The following is a 20,628-nucleotide window of genomic DNA, read 5'->3' on the forward strand; positions in this document are numbered from 1 at the left end:
TAAAGCTGGATAGTGGTTACACGGGCCTTCAGAGTAACATTCACTATACTTTTCTGAACATTTGAATTATTTCATAATAGAAAAAAAAAGAAGCAGAAAAGACCTTCCTGCCTTTAACAAGTATCTGCTCTTGTTCTTACCCCTTGAGGTCTTTGCTCCTTCTGACAGCAGCTCTGGAGCTTCAGCAAGGCCTGCAGGCAGGGAACTAATCTTGTGTTCTTTGAAATGCCTCCTCACAGGCTAAGGAAAAGGACTTCAAGCATTTTAATTCTGTGATTTACATCAATGCCTCAGAAAACCTACTGCCTCTAGGTAAGTTTTCTTCCTGAAAACTACCTTCTGCCGCTTGGCTGTCACAGCCAGTCTCTCATGTTAGAACTTGCCTGTCAGTCCACCTGTGACAGGCCACGCATCCCTTTTTTTGGAGTGCAGTAGGCTGGGTGAGGGAGAACACACAGACCTGATTCCAGTCCAGAGCTGGCACTGCCTACTCAGAACATTTCTCTGTGAGCTCCTGCTTCTCTAACTGTAAATGGAGATAATGCCCTTCCTTTTTTCCTCCCTAAGGCAGGATACCTTGTAGACTCAGATAAGGACAGTCAGCCCTCCGTATCTGTGGATTCCACATCCACAGATTCAACCAAATATGGATGGAAGATATTTGAAAAAAAATTCCGGAAAGTTCCACAAAGCAAAACTTGAGTTTTCCATGCACTGGCAACTACTTACGTAGCATATACATTGTATTTACAACTATTTACAGAGCATTTACATTATATTAGGTATCATTGGTAACCTAGAGATGATTTAATGTGTACAGGAGGCTGGGCACAGGTTATATGCAAACACTGCATCATTTTATACAGGGGACTTGAGCATCCATGATTTTGGTGTCCATGGTGGTGATGCAGGATGGTGGTGGAGGTGGGTGTTAGGGTGGGAGCGGTGGACCCAATCCCCTGCAGATACCAAAGGATTGCATGTAAGAAATTGTTAAGTCCCTGAAAGCTTCTGTAGGACTGTAAAGCCTTCTTGTTTATTCAGCAGATCCACAGCGACCCCTGCTGGGTGTCAGAACTATATGACTGCTTGGCTTTTAGAAATCAGTGTGTCCAGTTCCTGTTCTGGTGAGCTCAGTTATAGCAGGGTATACGGTCAGTGCCATGATAGAGGGAATCAGAAAATCAATCAGGCCATCAACTGGGCCTAGAGTGTCAGAGGAAACTTCTGAGAAGAAGAGTACGTAGGCTGAGACCTAAAACACAAATAGAAGTGACTCAGGAATTAGAAGGTGAGAAGGCATTTCAGGCCAACGGAGCAAATGTGGGCTGGCAGTGCCTGATCAGGGGCCCTGAAGAAGCTTTGTATGTGTGCATGGTATATAGGTAGGGGAGAATGGAGACTAGAAAGGTGGGCAAGGACTATATTATCAGGGGCCCTGGGTGACTTGGACTTAATCCTGCAGGCAAAAGAGAGCCTTGGAAGGCTTTGAAATAGAGAGGCTCAGTGGTGGCTGTGAGGAGCGTGGATTATAAGATGGAAGCAAGGAAACCTGGAAGATGGTTTCATTTTTCCAGGAGAGAGGAGGTGAGGCCTCAACCAGGGCTGTGGCAATAAGGGTGGAAGGGATTGAGAGAGACAGAGAGAGATTCAAGAGGAGGTAGAAATAACCAGACTTGGTAACTAATGGGCATGTAGAGAAAGGGAGGAACCAAGAGGATTTACCGAGACAGACAGCACTACAGGAGAGGCAGGTTTAGGGATAAATAAGATGAATTCAGTTTTGAATGCATTGAGGTTGAGGGGTGTTTTTAAAGAAACATGTGACGAAGTCCCTGCCCTTGAGGAAACAGCATGGTCTATCAGGAGCATGGGCTTGAAAAACAGGCAGCAGGCATATGAAAAGATGCTCATCCTCACTAGTAAATAAAATAACATCCAAGTACTATTTTCTGCCTATCAAATATTGACAAAAATGAGAAGGACTGATGACTGCCAGCATTGGTAGGGAAATAGGTACTCTCATAATCAAGTGTAATAAATTGGTGCAACATCTTTGGAAGGTAGTTTGGCGATGTCTCTTAACATAGTCTAATAGTTCCACTCTCAGGCATTTATTCTACAGAAACACACTTGTACAAGGATGTTCATTGGAAACATCCCGAAAGCACATCTTCCTATTGGCTCTACAGAACATTCCAACTCACAAAACCACCATAGGCCACACTTGACACCAGGTTCACCTAGAAGGCTCTGAGTAATTCCACACAGTATGCCAGCGGCACAGTGTCAGCAGTTCCTCTTCAGTGGAATCCTCACTGCAGCTCATGAGCAGTTCACGTAGCTGTTCATGTAGCCATCCATGAGCCATTCTCTGTGGCTCCTAGCTCAGGTCCAAAGCAATGAAACTCTCATTGGGTGGATGCAGGAGCCAGTCTGGCTTAGAAACCTTGTTCCCCATGGGATCAGATAGCTGTTGTAACACTCCATAGACATGGCTCCCAGAGTTCCTGCAAAGGACATGTCCAGTTATAGGCATCACACACAGAGAAGCCCAAAGTTATGGTGCCCCCTTGAGATAGTTATAGTTCATTTATAGTTTCTCCTAGTCCAGATGTGGTTTACTGACCTGGGGTCATTTTTACCATAGCAATATTGCCTGATAACACAGTGACCATACCATTTGTTTCATGTTACCAAGGGAAGAAGGCTAGAAAGTTAACCCAAGGTCCAGTTCTCAAGCGGAAGGGGAAGAGTGTTCTTAACCTTTTATCCAGATAGTCTAGCGACTATCACTAGGGGAATGGTTAACTAAAATAGGGTATGTCTATACAACAGAACATAATTCAGACGTTATGCAGATCTATATGTTTTGACTTGGAACAATCTTTAAGTCATATTGTTAAGGGAAAACAAGTCACAGTACAACGTGTGTAGTATGATTCCCTTTTTGTAAAAAGAATGTGTGTGTGTGTGTGTGTGTGTGTGTGTATACACCCATGAGAAAAAGTCTGGGGTATTATACATGAAGCTTTGAATAGTTACCTCTAGGTGTTGAGATTAAAGGGAACTTTTATGTTTCTATGTTTTTTTAAAGCTTTTTGGTGGGAATGTTTCACTTTTATAACCAGAAATAATAAAGATCATTTTTAAAATGGGCTTTGGAATTAGGCTTAGATCCAGTTGTTGGCCCTTCCACTTACCAGCAATTCTATTTCTAGCAAATCACTTAGCCTAGCTAAGCCTTGGTTTCTTCAGCAGTGGAATGGAAGTAGTAATCCCTATTTTTCAGTGTTTTTAGAGATTTAGTGTCCATGTATGTAAAGCACTTTACACAGTGTCTGGCCTAACGCAGTGGGACCCCAGTAAATGACCACTGTTAATATCTTTCTCTTACGTCCTTCACAAGCCACCGTTTCTCTCTTTCTCCTCCCCCTGTAGAGGCATTTCACACATTTCCAGTCTTAAAGGAACTGGAGCTCGCATTTAATGGCATCAAAACAGTCTACGTGAAGTATGGAGACTTTAAGTCCTTGGAAGTAAGTTGGAGGTAGGGAGTTTTTGGTGCCCACCTGTATGCCTGTAAGGAATGGGTGTAAGGAGTATACTGATTAAAACTGTTGGAAAGGGGCTCTCTGGGCCTTTATAGCCACCTTGCTTCAGGGTGTTCCTCTGGGGCGGGTGGTGGAGTTGGTGGTGATAATAAGGGAGTGGGGTTGGTGGAGGTGGTGGCCAGTGGGTGAGAATATATTATACTTACGGCCACGGGGCATGGTCTTGGAAAATAAATGCCAAAGGTCATGTCCAAAGGAGTCTGTGCAGAGGAGTGATTTTGAATAGAGTACTATAGGAAGGAGAATTTGAGGGGAGATCTGGATCCAGTGGGCGTTGAGCCATGGAGGTTAAGTGCTAGGCACAGAAAATTGGACCTGCTGAACTAGAGGCGTTATGGACCGATTCCAGAGACCCATCCTGGTATGAGTGAGCCAGATTGGCTCTAATGAGCTCGGATAAGGTTATGGGCCATAGGTCCAGGGATGAGTGTGAAATAAAGTAGGGCTGTTATAAGTTCTATAGCAGACTCTTGACATTTGTACATCCACAGCTGTTTTGTATTCACAAATACAAAAAACTTTGTTTGCACTCTTGGCTTTCTCCTAAATTAAATTTCCCATCATCACGCATTTTCTATACATGTTCTCATACTTCAAGTTAATCACCTCTTCAACATCCATGAAAACTTTAGGATCATTTTTTGCAAAGAAACAAAGCTCTTGTCACCACCCGGGAGTCTGCATACATGGAGAGTAGAGAACAGTAGAGCTGGCTTGAGGTGTGGGGCGGGCATCTGGCCAGGCTCACTCACTAAGTAATGGGCTCTTCCCCACATGTTGGCCTTCTAGAAGAGCTTCAGAGTCACACCCCAGCGAAATGTCTGCATGTCATGAGCCTTGGGGTTTTCCCCAAAGAGCTGGTAACTTAAATTATTTAATCTACAAACATCAAGAGTCGGCCATTCTTCATAAAACCTCATTTAACCTGGTCTGGCCAGAGAGAGACCTTCCACAAAACTGAACTTTTAAGAGTTGATGCCCTTTACATGCCAAAGTTTTAAGAAGTTTTAACCGCTCGGGATGGTGATCTTCCTAAAATGGATTATAAGTCCTTGCATTTTTAAAGCATGCTATACTGAATGTAATGGTATCTTTTCTCCATGGTTTCCAGCCATATTGAGGATGACAGTGCTTTACTATGGTTTCTGACAGGAGTGGTCCTCATGCTTATCCAGGAAGCAAAGCTCTTGAAGGTCCAATAATACAAGGAGAGGGAGAGGGTAAATTTACAACAACTGATACAATTTTGTGCTAGGTTAAAAACGTTTTATACCAGAGTTTATTATAGACAGTGAGAAACTGGTTCCAGATGCTCTAGAGATACAGGGAGCCACTTCCCTCACCTACAGGCCTGGGAGCTTATTATAAGCTTCCAATAATTTTTTAGTTTGCTTTTTAAAAAAGTAGTTATTGAACTTCTGTATATCATGCATTGTGCCAGGCATCCTACCTTCCTCACCCTTACCATTTCAAACCCCTACTTCATGTGCCAGTGGGCCACAGGGAGGGGACATGACTACAGGCTCTGACCCCACAGCTGACTTACTGGTTGATCATAATGGACTTTTGAGAGGCCCTACTTCATAGTTTGATAACAACTGATGAAGATTATTTATCCAGCAGACCAGCCCTACCCAAGGGAATTTATTTATATAACAGAGCGGACCAAAGTCAAGATGCAGAACATAAATGAGAAAAGGAAATCTCCTGGCCAGTCGTTTGTTTTCATCTCTCTGTGGTTTGAAAGGGCTCTCTAAGAAAAAGGATAAACCTGTCAAATGTCCTGAATTTGCAGCTTATGGCAGTGAATACTTTGATGTGTAATAAAACTTGATGTGACTCAGCAGATGCAGCATCCAAGTTAGGAATCTTCTGTCCTTGTTTGCCAGAAAGGCTGTCACCCAGAGTAGAACTCTTCAGGAGTCAGTTTAGGAAAACAGCTTTGTCATGATTTGATTCTCTGCATACAGGCCTGAAAAAGAGTCAGCTGGAGCTCTGCCCTGCAAGTCAGGAGACCTCGTTTATAGTCTTGGTCTGCCACTACTTTGCCATACCTCCTCAGCCAAATAATTTACCTCTCTGGAACTTAAGTTTCCTCCTCTGTAAATTCTGGGCCAGCTGTGAAATTCTGCGACCTGCAGTTCTAAGACTATTCGTTTCTTTGAGCTGCCCTTACTTCCATAGAGAGCAGATTTGGACCTGACATGAAATAGCCAAAGCAGCCAGAGCAAGGGTCAGCAAACTTTTTCGGTAGGAGGCCAGACAGTGAATATTCTAGACTTTGCGGTCCGTACGGTCATAACTAGTCATAACTAGTCCACTCTGCTGTTGTAGAAGGAAAGCAGTTGTAGACAGTATGTAAGCAAAGGGGCAGGGCTGTGTTCCCGTAAAACTTTATGATGCTGAAATTTGAATTTTACATAATTTTCATACAATGTTATTCTTTTTGTGCTTTTTTCCTAACCATTTAAAAATGTACAAAGCATTCTTAGCTCACAGGCCATACAAAACAGGCAGCAGGCTGGATTTGGCTTACAGGCCTTTGTTTGCCAATTTCTGAGCTAGAATACTGATGGAACAGCTCAGTATGGTTGGAATGGAGTGAGACACCATAGAGTGTGGCGATAGATGAGCCTGGCGAGGTAACAGAAGAGAGACTGTAGAGAGCCTTAGAGGGACTTTGAATCTTATCCTATGGATAACGGGTACATTGAAGGATTTGGAACTGAGGAGTAATAGGGTCTGAACTGTATTTTAGAAAAACCACTGTGGCTTGGCTGCTGTATAAAGAATGGATTGGAAGGAACAAGTATGAGAGATATTAAGGAGGTAGAATCCATTGCTGACTGTCCACATATGTGTATGAAGGAGAGGATGATCCTCATCTTTATCTATGTTTATCCAAGCCAGCTTTCCAGGTCTTCATCCTTGAAGGCTTCTCTCTCTGCCCCTACCAAGTGGGATCACCCGTTTGTGTGAACTCTCAAAACTTGGAATTTACTGATGGCAGCATGAACTCGGCATTCCTTTAGTGCTGGGCATCTTTCATGGCCTGTGCAGTCCTATCAAGCCCTCTATACCATGGACTGTAGTCATATCCAAACCATTTGCAGTTCTCAGAATAAGCAAGGCTGCCTCCTGGCTTCTATACATGCCACTTGCTGTGCTGTATGTCTTTTTGCCCTTAACAATTTGGTGAATACCGACTAGTCTCTGAGGACAGCTTAAGCATCACCTGCTCCGTGAAGCCCGTCTGGACCCCCTGGTAGAGCTCAAACATCTATCCCAGCAGCATTGCTACTTAACAGACACATATATGTATCTAGCTGCCCAACTAGGCTGTGAGCTCACACAGGGCAGGGACTGGTTCAAAGTAAGCCTTCAGTATAGGGGCCTTGAATGAAGGGATTGTGTGATGACCATGACAGCCAACATTAAGCATTTACGGTGCACTAGGCTTCATGCTAGAGGCTTTATACCTACATAATTCCTCATAAAAATCCATTATTATTTCCACTTTATAGATAAGGAAGCTTGTTTAAGTATTGATAATTTGCCCAAGATGACACAATTAGCCAGGACTTAAACCCAGGTCTACAGAGCCTGTCAATTAAGTACTAAAGTGGAGTACCAAACCCGGTTCTCCTCCAGCAATGACCTGCAGTCAGTTGTGTATGTGTGACTGACTGTGTTTCACTGAAGTGGCGGACCAGAAACCTTGTCCCTGCACCAGTGGGATAAGGTGTGGAAACTGGCCCCATACAGTAGGCGTCTATGGGTGTGTGTTGGTGGAGGAATTACCGAGTACTGCTTGCCACACAGCAAGCCAGTAAATTGAGAGATAAGGTGTTGGGGCAAGGAATAGTGACTTTACTTGGAAAGCCAGCAACCAAGAAGATGGTGGACTAGTGTCCCAAAGAACCATCTTGCCTGAGTTAGAATTGAGGCTTCTTTTATACTAAAAGAGGAGGGAGTAAAGTCTAACATTTCCTGGTTCTGGTCAGCCTCCGGAGGGGATGTGTTAATTTCTTCCTTCCTGCAGTCATTCACAGGTGGGCCTAGTCAGGATGTTTCTTGTGAGATAAACAAAGGTATTTTAGCTTAATGCTCATTACCTGGGAGGCGGGGTTCCCAGAGATGGGCCATTACGTATAATTTAAGCTTATAGGCAACATTCCTTTAGTGATTAACTTGTGATAGAGTACAAAGTTTCTTCCCTATTACAGAGGGAGAGGGAAGGGAGCAGACTTGTACATAAGAGCTAAAGTGAGTGTCCAGAGAGGCTCTTCTAGAAGAGGGAGACCAGAGACTGGGGTGATATAATTTATCACAGTTGCCTTTGTCTTTGCAGAGAGAAACTCAGTTTCCTGACTGGTCTCCTAACTCAAGTCAACTATCTCATGAATCTAGGTGGCTAGTTAGAAAGTGCTTTATGATGAAGTGTCAGTTTGGGTCATTGTCCTAATAAGCCAGTTCATTTCAGCTGGTTTTTTAATGTGCACCTACTATGTGCCAGGTGCTAGCTAGATTATAAGGATACATTGATACAGTGACAAGGTGCTTCACCTCAGAGAGTTTATAGCCTAGTCCACCACTGTGTGCCAGGACCTGCTCAGCACATCCATGTACCAGTACCCTATTCCTCAGGCTTATATCCAGTTTTCACAGTTACCTGGCTGACTGAGCAGTAACCTCAGAACAGTCTAGATAAAGCACTTAAAGTCAGAGGAGGGAGAGACTCCATCTGGCTGGGGAATTAAGAAAGGTTTTATAAGGAGGCAGCTTTTGAACTGGCCTTTTAGGGCTTGGATTCAGATACATGGAGAAAGGGCATTCCTGAGTGAAAAGCTCAAGCAAAGATCTCTACGTGGGGTGTGGCAAGGAATGGGGAGCAGTCACTTTGGCCAGCACCACGGGGTAAACAAAGGCTTGCAGTATGGGGGCTGAGGCTGGCAAATAGGTTGGACATAGTAAAATGACTCTAGTAGACCTTGAAAGTTAATCCTGAGAGTCAGGAGGGTTTTAACCTGTGGGCGATGGGCCCTCCTGGAAGGTTAAAAAAAAAAAAAAAAAAAAGCCAGCTCCCACCTCATGTATGAGCATCATTGTCATGAGTAGTGCTTCTGTTTCCCCATCTTATATCTTTGCGCCATAGTTCCTGGACCTTTCCTTCAACAGCCTGACTGCAGAGGCCATCTGTGATCTGGGGATTCTGCCACACCTCCGTGTCCTGCTCCTCACAGGCAATGGACTCACCTCCCTGCCACCCAATTTGGCTGTCGCAGAGCAGTAAGTTCTACATCCCAGAGTCTGTCCCATGTGTTTCCCTCCTGAGCCTTTGTCTGGGTACGTGTGTCCAAAGAAATAGTCCCAAGCAACTCAAAAGGTCTGTAAGGACAGGCTGTGCTCGAAGCAGGTAGAATGCCACCTACTGAAGCTCCCAGAAGAGGCAGTGGTGGGAACAGAGCCCCAAAGGTTCGGGAGGCCTCAGCTGGGTGTCCCACACTCCTCTGTGCTATTAGGAGAGACGCCGGTGTTTGGAGAGTCACTTTCCCTCCCTCTGATTGGTCACTGGTAAGTTGTGATTATTGCTCTTGCCAGACTATTCCCCTTCAGGAACCCTCTAAGTAAGATTTGCATATTCCCATTCTGCACATTTGCTGAGCCATGCCTTCTGGCCAGAATGTACTGGTCCTTCCTCGCTTAATAATAGCAATGAGTCTGTCATACAGAGTGAAGTAAGTCAGAAAGAGAAAAATACCGTATGCTAACACATATATATGGAATCTAAAAAAAAAGGTTCTGAAGAACCTAGGGGCAGGACAGGAATAAAGACACAGACATAGAGAATGGACTTGAGGACACGGGGAGGGGGAAGGGTAAACTGGGATGAAGAGAAAGAGTGGCATGGACATATATACCAAAATATAAAATACCAAATATAAAATAGATAGCTAGTGGGAAGCAGCCACATAGCATAGGGAGATCAGCTCAGTGCTTTGTGTCCACCTAGAGAGGTGGGGTAGGAAGGGTGGGAGGGAGATGCAATATTGAGGGGATATGGGGATGTATGTATATGCATAGCTGATTCACTTTGTTATACAGCAGAAACTGACACAACATTGTAAAGCAATTATACTCCAGTAAAGATGTAAAAAAAAAAAAAAAAAGATATAAGGATGTAGTGTACAGCACAGAGAAAATAGCCAATATTGTATAATAACTTTATGTGGAGTATAATTTATAAAAATATCAAATCACTATGTTGTACACCTGAAACTAATACAATATTGTAACTATACTTCACTAAAAATTAAAATTAAAAAAATAATAACAATACATGTGTAATGCTCACTATATGTCAGACAACACTCTTCTGTCACATTAAACATATATTAACTCATTTAATCCTCACAACCCTATGAGGTAAGTGCCCTATTTTTATCCCCATTTTATAGATGAGGAAATTGAGGCACAGATAGGTTACATAACTCAACCAGAGTTACAAAGCTAATAAGTGGCAGAGCCAGAATCTGAACCAAGTCCGTCTGACTCCAGAGACCCTGGTTACGACCATTACATTCTCTTCTTTATGTAAATTCTGTACATATTCCGAGGGCTATCTCAGACCGTCTTCTTTTCCCTATGAGAAGCCTTCCCATATTAACCATTTGTAAGTGTACAGTTCAGTGACATTAAGTACATTCACATTGTTGTGCAACTATCACCATCATCCTGCTCCAAAACTCTGTTCGTCTTGCAAAAATTCCATCAACTTTGACTGATGGATGTGGCCTTTTTAAGAAGAACACCAGAGAAGCAAGAAGAACTACAGTCCTGCAGCCTGTGGAACAAAAACCACATTCACAGAAAGATAGACAAGATGAAAAGGCAGAGAGCTATGTACCAGATGAAGGAACAAGATAAAACGCCAGAAAAAAAACTAAATGAAGTGGAGATAGGCAACCTTCCAGAAAAGGAATTCAGAATAATGATAGGGAAGATGATCCAGGACCTTGGAAAATGAATGGAAGTGAAGATTGAGAAGATGCAAGAAATGTTTAACAAAGACCTAGAAGAACTAAAGAACAAACACAGATGAACAATACAATAACTGAAATGAAAACTACACTAGAAGGAATCAATAGCAGAATAACTGAGGCAGAAGAATGGATAAGTGACCTGGAAGACAGAATGGTGGAATTCACTGGTGTGGAACAGAATAAAGAAAAAACAATGAAAAGAAATGAAGACAGCCTAAGAGACCTCTGGGACAACATTAAACGAACTAACATTCGCATTATAGGGGTCCCAGAAGGAGAAGAGAGAAAGGACCCGAGAAAATATTTGAAAATATTAGAGTCAAAAACTTCCCTAACATGGGAAAGGAAAAAGCCACCCAAGTCCAGGAAGCGCAGCGAGTTCCATACAGGATAAACCCAAGGAGAAACACACTGAGACACATAGTAATCAAATTGGCAAAAATTAAAGGCAAAGAAAAATTATTGAAAGCAGCAAGGGAAAAACGGCAAATAACATACAAGGGAACTCCCATAAAGTTAACAGCTGATTTCTCAGCAGAAACTCTACAGGCTACAAGAGAGTGGCATGATATACTTAAAGTGATGAAAGGGAAGAACCTACAACCAAGATTACTCTACTCAGCAAGGATCTCATTCAGATTCGATGGAGAAATCAAAAGCTTTACAGACAAGCAAAAGCTAAGAGAATTCAGCACCACCAAACCAGCTCTACAACAAATGCTACAGGAACTTCTCTAAGTGAGAAACACAAGAGAAGAAAAGGACCTACAAAAACAAACCCAGAACAATTAAGAAAATGGTCACAGGAATATACATATCGATAATTACCTTAAACGTGAATGGATTAAATGCTCCAACCAAAAGACACAGGCTTGCTGAATGGATACAAAAACAAGACCCATATATATGCTGTCTACAAAAGACCCACTTCAGACCTAGGGACACATACAAACTGAAAGTGAGGGGATGGAAAAAGATATTCCATGCAAATGGAAATCAAAAGAAAGCTGGAGTAGCAATACTCATATCAGATAAAATAGACTTTAAAATAACGAATGTTACAAGAGACAAGGAAGGACACTACATAATGATCAAGGAATCGATCCAAGAAGAAGATATAACAATTATAAATATATATGCACCCATCATAGGAGCACCTCAATACATAAAGCAACTGCTAACAGCTATAAAAGAGGAAATCAACAGTAACACAGTAGTAGTAGGGGACTTTAACACCTCACTTACACCAATGGACAGATCATCCAAAATGAAAATAAATAAGGAAACAGAAGCTTTAAATGACACAATAGACCAGATAGATTTAATTGATATTTATAGGACATTCCATCCAAAAACAGCAGATTATACTTTCTTCTCAAGTGTGCACAGAACATTCTCCAGGATAGATCACATCTTGGGTCACAAATCAAGCCTCAGTAAATTTAAGAAAATTGAAATCATACCAAGCATCTTTTCTGACCACAATGCTATGAGATTAGAAATGAATTACAGGGGAAAAACATGTAAAAAGCACAAACACATAGAGGCTAAACAGTACGTTACTAAATAACCAAGAGATCACTGAAGAAATCAAAGAGGAAATCAAAAAATACCTAGAGACAAATGACAATGAAAACACAATGATCCAAAACCTATGGGATGCAGCAAAAGCAATTCTAAGAGGGAAGTTTATAGCTATACAACCCTACCTCAAGAAACAAGAAAAATCTCAAACAATCTAACCTTACACCTAAAGGAACTAGAGAAAGAAGAACAAACAAAACCCAAAGTTAGCAGAAGGAAAGAAATAAAGATCAGAGCAGAAATAAATGAAATAGAAACAAAGAAAACAATAGCAAAGATCAATAAAACTAAAAGCTTGTTCTTTGAGAAGATAAACAAAATTGATTAACCATTAGCCAGACTCATCAAGACAAAAACGGAGAGGACTCAAATCAATAAAATTAGAAATGAAAGAGGAGAAGTTACAACAGACACTGCAGAAATACAAAGCATCCTAAGAGACTACTACAAGCAGCTCTATGCCAACAAAATGGACAACCTGGAAGAAATGGACAAATTCTTAGAAAGGTATAACCTTCCAAGACTGAACCAGGAAGAGATAGAAAATATGAACAGAGCATTCACAAGTAATGAAATTGAAACTGTGATTAAAAATCTTCCAACAAACAAAAGTCCAGGACCAGATGGCTTCACAGGTGAATTCTATCAAACATTTAGAGAAGAGCTAACACCCATCCTTCTCAAACTCTTCCAAGAAATTACAGAGGAAGGAACACTCCCAGACTCATTCTATGAGGCCACTATCACCCTGATACCAAAACCAGACAAAAAGACTACAAAAATAGAAAATTACAGACCAATAACCCTGATGAATATAGATGCAAAAATCCTCAACAAAATACTAGCAAACAGAATCCAACAACACATTAAAAGGATCATACACCATGATCAAGTGGGATTTATCCCAGGGATGCAAGGATTCTTCAATATATGAAAATCAATCAATGTGATACACCATATTAACAAATTGAAGAATAAAAACCATATGATCATCTCAATAGTTGCAGAAAAAGCATTTGACAAAATTCAACACTCTCCAGAAAGTGGGCATTGAGGGATAAAAACTCTCCAGAAAGTGGGCATAGAGGGAACCTACCTCAACCTAATAAAGGTCATATATGACAAACCCACAGCAAACATCATTCTCAGTGGTGAAAAACTGAAAGCATTTCCTCTAAGATCAGGAACAAGACAAGGATGTCCACTCCCACCACTATTATTCAACATAGTTTTGGAAGTCCTAGCCACGGCAATCAAAGAAAAAGAAAGAAAAGGAATACAAATTGGAAAAGAAGAAGTAAAACTTTCACTGTTTGCAGATAGTGATTCTCTATACATAGAGAATCCTAAAGATGCCGCCAGAAAACTGCTAGAGCTAATCAATGAATTTGGTAAAGTTGCAGGATACAAAATTAATGGACAGAAATCTCTTGCATTCCTATATACTAATGATGAACAATCTGAAAGAGATATTAAGGAAACACTCCCATTTACCATTGCAACAAAAAGAATAAAATAGCTAGGAATAAACCTACCTAGGGAGACAAAAGACCTGTATGCAGAAAACTATAAGACACTGATGAAAGAAATTAAAGATGATAAAAAAGAACGCCAGATAAGTCCCTGGATTCCAAACATATTCCTTTTTGCCTTCAGGGTGTAGCAGCAGTCATACCTATTGTTGATAATATCATTCACCTAGCCAATATAATAAACCCCTGTTTTCCCACCTGCTGATTCAGTGGAATGAGGAGCCCAAGTGGCCAGTAGTGAACTTAATTTCCAGTTAAGTGGAACTATTCTTGTGTCCCCTGTAAAAGTGTTCCTCCCTAGGAAACTAAGACCTCTAACTCAAGAGCTCAAAGCTGCAGGAATTATAAACTGCAAGTGGATTGTTGTGTATAATTATAAGAGGAGCTGCTTTCATTTTCATTCATTCATTCCTAGGCCCTTGTGCTCTGGTTGTGAGAAAAACAGCATCAATCTTGGTTGCTAGTTTGTGTGACACTCCATCCTGTCACTCCGCACCCCAACCTCACAGTGGATAATTTGCTAGCTAGTGCAATAAATAAGTTGTCAAAAGACTATCTTGACATTCTGTTAGGTCAGCTACTTCTGCGTGATGGAGTGTATGGTAAAAAATTAAACTCCATGTCTGTGAGCCCATTATTGTACTTCTTTGCCATGAAATGTGTTCCATGGTTAGAAGCAATGTTATGTGCGCTACCAGAATAATGAATAAGACATTCTCGAAGTCCCCAGATTGTGATGCTGGCAGAACATTGTGGTCAGGGATGGAAAATCCATATCTCAAATACATATTTATTTCAGTAAGAAAAAAAATCACTGCCCCTTTTATGAAGGCAGGTGTACACTGTAGTCATCCTCCTACTGGGTGACTGGCTAATCCTCCCAGAAATGGTGCCATGTTAGGGGCTCAGCGTTGGCCTCTGTGGGTGCTCGGCAGGGGTGGTAGGCAGATGTGCTTTGTTGAGGGGGAGTGTGTAGCCTCCTTCCCTGCTGCCAAGGCCATTTTGCAAGCACCAGGGTATCCAACTGACATCGTGGAATGGGTCATCTCGTCCACCTGATCACTGAGAGTCTCCTCTGCAGTGGAAGTCTTTGGGAGCATTCACATGGGATAGAGATAGTCCTTACACATCCTTTTCATCCTGAGAGATCTGTTCACATGATTTCCCCTCAGACCTCCCTGTTAGCAGTTTTACATTATTTTTTCCAAACTTTGACTCTTCAGCTAAACCACTGCCCATGAATCAGCATAGACCTGTACTTCTGGCTATCTCACCAAGCAAGGAAAATGAACAATCAGATATGTTGCTCTAGGTTTTACATATTGGGAGGATTTCTCCTCCCCTGTCTTTCAGAGCCACCTTTGTATGGAGTTATAATCCTGCAACAGTCTGGTTTTGGTTAGTATCAGCATATCATGCAAAATCATTTGTAAACCTAGCTGCAGATTTTTCTCCTACACCCAATGGTCATAGGATGTTTGTTATGGGTTGATGGAGAAGTAACAGTACAGCAGGAGTAGGTATCACAGGAATCTAAGCAATATTAGTTCATGCAACCTTTCCAGGTTTGCTTGAGCCTGACCTCCGATGTTGCTTTCATTTGATGAGGGAGTTCTGCACATTCAGTTCATGTTGAACAGCTCAGGAGGCATGGTCACCTTGGTGTCCCATGGTCAGGTGTTCAGTCTCTACCAACATGCAGTAGTAAGCCAGAAACTGTTTTTCATAAGGAAAATAGTTGTCTGCAGAATAGAGCATAACTTTGCTCAAAAATGTTTCTGTAATTGGTGCCTTTAAAAGGCTCTATTCATAGAATGAGCAACCATTGAGGGGGAAAATTACCACTATTAATTATTTTGGGATAACAGGTGAAAACTCAGACTGTCCTTGAAAACCAGGATGTATGTTAACCCTATCTATGCAGCCTTAGACATTTACAGCACAGCTGGACCTACCGAGTAATAACATCCAGTGCCCTTGGCCAAAGACATAATGCCCAAAGAACAGCTTGCATGGCAGTTGGACTTGTTGCAGAGCCTTGCCTTGCTCTGGATCCCACACAAAACTGGCAGCCTCAGTAAATGGATCAGAATAGCACAAATGTTGTATGTATAGCTGCCCAAATCAAAAAAGGTCAACAAAGCTTTGTGCCTTTTTCTTAGTAGCAGGTGGTGAAAGGTGTCTTTCACATTGGAGGTATATTCCAACATGCTCCAGATACCTGGACATCAAGGAAATTAATCAAGGTATCAGTTCCTTGAATTTTTACAAGGTTTACCTCCATCCTGTGGCACACTCCATACTGAGGCATCTGAGGTATTTAAATTTCCTGCCCATCAGCTCCAATCAACATGGTGTTCTGTGGAATACCAAAATAATCAAGATCCCTGTGCAATAGATTATAATAGGGCTAAAGAGTTGATTTAGCCCCCAGAGAAGAGAACAAAGGTGTACTGCTGTCCATGTCAGGCGAAAGCATACGGCTTCTGGTAGTTCTTGTTCATTGATAAAGAGAAAGAAACATCTGGCATGTCCTTAGCTGTATCAGAAGTGCTAGGGGCTGTGTTGATGTGCTACAGTAAGAAGAGTCTACATATGGAACAGCAGCTGAAATTGGAATCACCACTTGATTGAGTTGATAGTAATCTACAGTAATTACTCAAGACCCGTCTTCTGCACAAGCCAAATAAACAAGTTAAACAGGGATGTCATAGGACTCATTATCCTTATACCTTTCCAGTGTTTAGTGTTTGCAGTAATCTCTGAAATTACCTCAGGGTTGTGGAATTATTTTTGGTTTACTGTTTTGGAAGCAAAATTCCTAGGGCTTCAATTTGGCCCCTCCTGTTATAATAGCTCTCGCTTTTTTGGTCAGTTAAAAAAGTGTGGTTATTCTGTCAGTTGCTTAGTATGTCTGTTTATACCTTCAGGAACTGGGGATACAACCACACGGTAGGTTTGTGACTTCACTGGGTCCATTCACAGGCTAAATTTCCATTCTCCCATCAGATCTTCACAATCCCCCACCTTGCATGGTGGGCCACCCATGCCTTTCATATCCCCAGACATTAACACCAATTTGTAGATATTTTCTAGTAACTAGTAATCCTTGAAAGCATTGTTCATTAGAGCTTTCTGTAATGTTGGAAATGTTCTATATCTGCATTGTCCAGTATGGTAGCCACTAGTCATATTGAGCACTTGAAATGTGGTTAGTATGACTGAGGAGCTGAATATTTCATTTTATTAAGTTTAATTAGTTTTAATTTAAATGTAAATAGTCAGGAACTGAATGAGAGACCATGACTCTCCCTTCGGGCAGCTCAAATCACTTTTTTTTTCTCACCAGATCTAGAGTTTTTGGTTATACAGATCACCAATAATTCCAAATTGTCTTAATTCATTTACAGAAATTGAAGTTGTTTGAAGCTAGTCTTCAATCCCTGCAAGGAACATACTGTTTCTAGTTCACACTTCCTCCTAGGATTTAGTCCTCCAATGCCCTAGCTTAAAACAGGGGCAGTTGATTAGGGCTCCCTTTCTGTGGCACACCCTGGACTCCAATTTTTGGCCTCCTGGGCTAACACGGTTGTCAGAATCTCTGCTCAGCTTCTTAGCCTCTCACCCACTTCTGTAGTTAGCAGGGAGCCGTAGGGGAAAAGTGGCCCCAAATGGTACATGAATCCCTTTGGGTTTCCTCCTTCTTCTAAATCTTGGTCCCCCAACTTTTCACAGCTTGTTAGTTCCCGGATGTCTTAAAGATTATTTTTAATGTATATGTTTTGTCTGGATTTTAGAGTTTATACTTAGGGGAGAGTTGCCTCATGTTATTTAGTCTGCAGGACCCAAAGCCTTTCCATTTACTTTGGCCAGGTGCCTAGGTGCCTGGTATGGAACCATTTTAAACTAAACTAAACTAGTTGGATATTTTAGGAAACACTCTGACAATCCAAATTTGGGCTAGAGTTTTCAAGAGGACCAGCCTGCCCTCACCCCTCCCCTTCTCTGTTCACTCCAAGGCAGTTTTCCCCTGGTTGTGGGATGAGGGGAATGGGTTTAGTTCTGGTTCACTCTCTCCTGAAGGTACCTCTCTTTAGGATCCCAGATTCATGTGGGGGGTCTCCAGTTACATGCCTGCCTTTGTATAAGATCAGCAAATATCCTTAAGGCAAAAGTGGCTTCTTGTGCTCAGTTTCTGTCTCTGGAGTTTTAGATTTGGGCACACTACTTCCTTACTGTCTTTGCATCTCTTACATGGTTTTATTTATTTATTTTTAACATTTTTATTGGAGTATAGTTGATTTACAATGTTGTATTAGTTTCAGGTGTACAGCAAAGTGAATCAGTTATATGTATACACATACCCACTCTTTTTTAGATTCTTTTCCCATATAGGTCATTACAGAGTATTGAGTAGAGTTCCCTGTGCTATACAGTAGGTCCTCATTAGTTATCTATTTTGCATATAGTAGTGTGTATATGTCAAGCCCAATCTCCCAATTTATCCCTCCCTGCTCCTTTCCCCCTTGGTAACCATAAGGTTTTTTTCTCCATCTGTGACTGTTTCTGTTTTGTAAATAAGTTTATTTGTACTCTTTTTTTAGATTCCACGTATAAGTGATATCATATGATATTTGTCTTTCTCTGACGTACTTCACTCAGTATGGCAATCTCTAGGTCCATCCATGTTGCTGCAAATGGCATTATTTTGTTCTTTTCTATAGCTGAGTAATATTCCACTGTATATATGTACCACATCTTCTTTATCCATTTATCTGTTGATGGATATTTAGGCTGCTTCCATGTCCTGGCTGTTGTAAATAGTGCTGCAATGAACATTGGGGTGCATGTATCTTTCCAAAGTATGGTTTGTCTCTGGATATATGCCCAAGAGCAGGATTACTGGATCATATGGTAGCTCTAAATGATGGGTCTTTTTTCTTTTTATACTTTATTCATCATTCTAGTTGTTTTCAAGTGGAAAGTCTTATTACATAAAGTAAGGCAAGTCTCCACTACTCTGCACTTCCTAGTTCTTTACATATAAGAAAAGGAGAATAAATGTACTCCTGCTTACATCAGAGTATCAACTGAAATAATTATGCTTTGAAAGCGATGAGACTCCAGACAACTACTGTTGTCATTTCCTCCCTGCACATCTGTCCACACTCAGTATGCTCTATGGATTCCCCTTTTCTTCCAATCTCTTAAATCTTGGTGGCCCCCCATTGTCCACTCTCAACCCACCGTTTTTCTTAATCTTTACAGTCTTTCTTAGTGGTCTCATCCCTTCCCAAGTCTTAGTTATTTCTCTACTTCACTTCTGTCTTCTGAGCTATACGCCCATGTATCCTGCTTATCATACCAAACTCATCAGACACATGCCCATGCCAACATCTCCTCCTCCTGCGTCCCTGTCCTCAGTGGTGGGCACTGCTCTTCATCTGCTGTGCAGTTGTGTAGGCTAGAAACACGGTCAGCAGCCTGAATTCTTTCCTTCCTCACCTTGCACATCCATTCAGTCGCCAGATTCTGTGAATTGTACTTCCTGAATTTTTCTTAAACTTGCCCTTTTCTGTTATCCTCCTGTTTGGTTTCAGTCTCCAGTTTCTCACCTCCCAGTCCATCCTCACCATCAGCCAGAGTGATGTTTCTAAAATGCACATCTGATTCTATCACCGCCCTGCTTAAAGTCCTTCAGCAGCTTCCCAACATTCTAAACTCCATTAACATTGATTACAAGGCTTTTCACGACTTGACTCTGCCTACTTCTCCATCCTCTGTTCTCCTTACTTTTTTCCATTTCACAACATACCTCATCTATTCTGAACTATTTATATCTCCATTTCCGGGTAGATCACAGTGTGTCTGGGTGAGTTAGGGGAATCATATTTGACCTATTCCATTTTTAGACTGCTCTCTTACTTGTTTTGACTGACAGCTGATACTTTGCCTCTCCCATTAGGCCTATTCCCTTTCCCCCTTGGACCTCAAGAGTCGGCTCTCAGGCTTGACCAGCACGGAGCAGGGGGGCATTGTGACCTCCTTTTTTCTCATCACTATATTCCTAATCCACTTGAAAGAGCACTAGCTTTTAGCAGCCACATCATTAAGTCCTTTCTTACACAAGCAAGCTGTTAAGCCATGTCCCCCTCATCCTGTGTTTGCATGGTGGGTTTTCTGTATCTTATCACAGAAGCTGAACTGAATTTGAACAGTGTTTGCTGAATTTCATCTTGTTTGCTATAGTCCTTGGTCTAGTCTGTTGAACAATAATTTTAGCCTAATCCAAAGTCTTACAATGTAAAGTAAAAGAAATCCTCTTCCATCATATAGATAGAGGGAGGAACTGACTAGGCCCAGAGATGCTTGACACCAAGTAGAAATCACATAGCAAGCAAAGCAGCAGCACCACCAGAACCAGAGCCCAGGTCTCCTGATCCCCAGTCCTATGCTTTTTCTGATATGGGACACGAGTTCCCATTCCTGAATGGGAATCCAACCACTGGGGCATACGTCTACCTGCTAAAAAATTCCATTAAAGCTGTCAGATTTTAGGGGCTTCCCTGGTGGCACAGTGGTTGAGAGTCCGCCTGCCGATGCAGGCGACATGGGTTTGTGCCCCGATCCAGGAAGATCCCACATGCCGCGGAGCAGCTGGGCCCGTGAGCCGTGGCCGCTGAGCCTGCGCGTCCGGAGCCTGTGCTCTGCAATGGGAGAGGCCACAACAGTGAGAGGCCCACGTACGGCAAAAAAAAAAAAAAAAAAAAAAAAGCTATCAGATTTTAAATCGTATCAATTCCTTTTGCCAAGAGAAGGTATAATAAAAATAGCACTACTCTGAACAGCTGGAAA

General features: G+C 41.8%; 1 protein-coding gene across 9 annotated transcripts in view; it reads left to right on the plus strand.

Moving 5' to 3' along the window:
- The window catches only part of XRRA1 (X-ray radiation resistance associated 1), a 105,268-nt gene that overhangs the window by 20,693 nt on the left and 63,947 nt on the right, over positions 1 to 20,628 (plus strand). For 5 of the 9 annotated variants that reach the window (XM_082626948.1, XM_082626951.1, XM_082626943.1 and 2 more), the window contains 3 exons: positions 240 to 312; positions 3,442 to 3,539; positions 8,770 to 8,903. In XM_082626948.1, coding sequence (XP_082483074.1) covers positions 240 to 312; positions 3,442 to 3,539; positions 8,770 to 8,903 — 305 coding nt within the window. Of the gene's footprint in view, positions 1 to 239; positions 313 to 3,441; positions 3,540 to 8,567; positions 8,904 to 20,628 lie in introns of those variants that run through there. The other 4 variants (XM_082626949.1, XM_082626945.1, XM_082626950.1 and 1 more) reach the window with 4 other exon arrangements.

The sequence above is a fragment of the Mesoplodon mirus genome (assembly GCF_964341445.2).
Source record: "Mesoplodon mirus genome assembly, chromosome: 7".
Lineage (NCBI taxonomy): Eukaryota > Metazoa > Chordata > Mammalia > Artiodactyla > Ziphiidae > Mesoplodon > Mesoplodon mirus.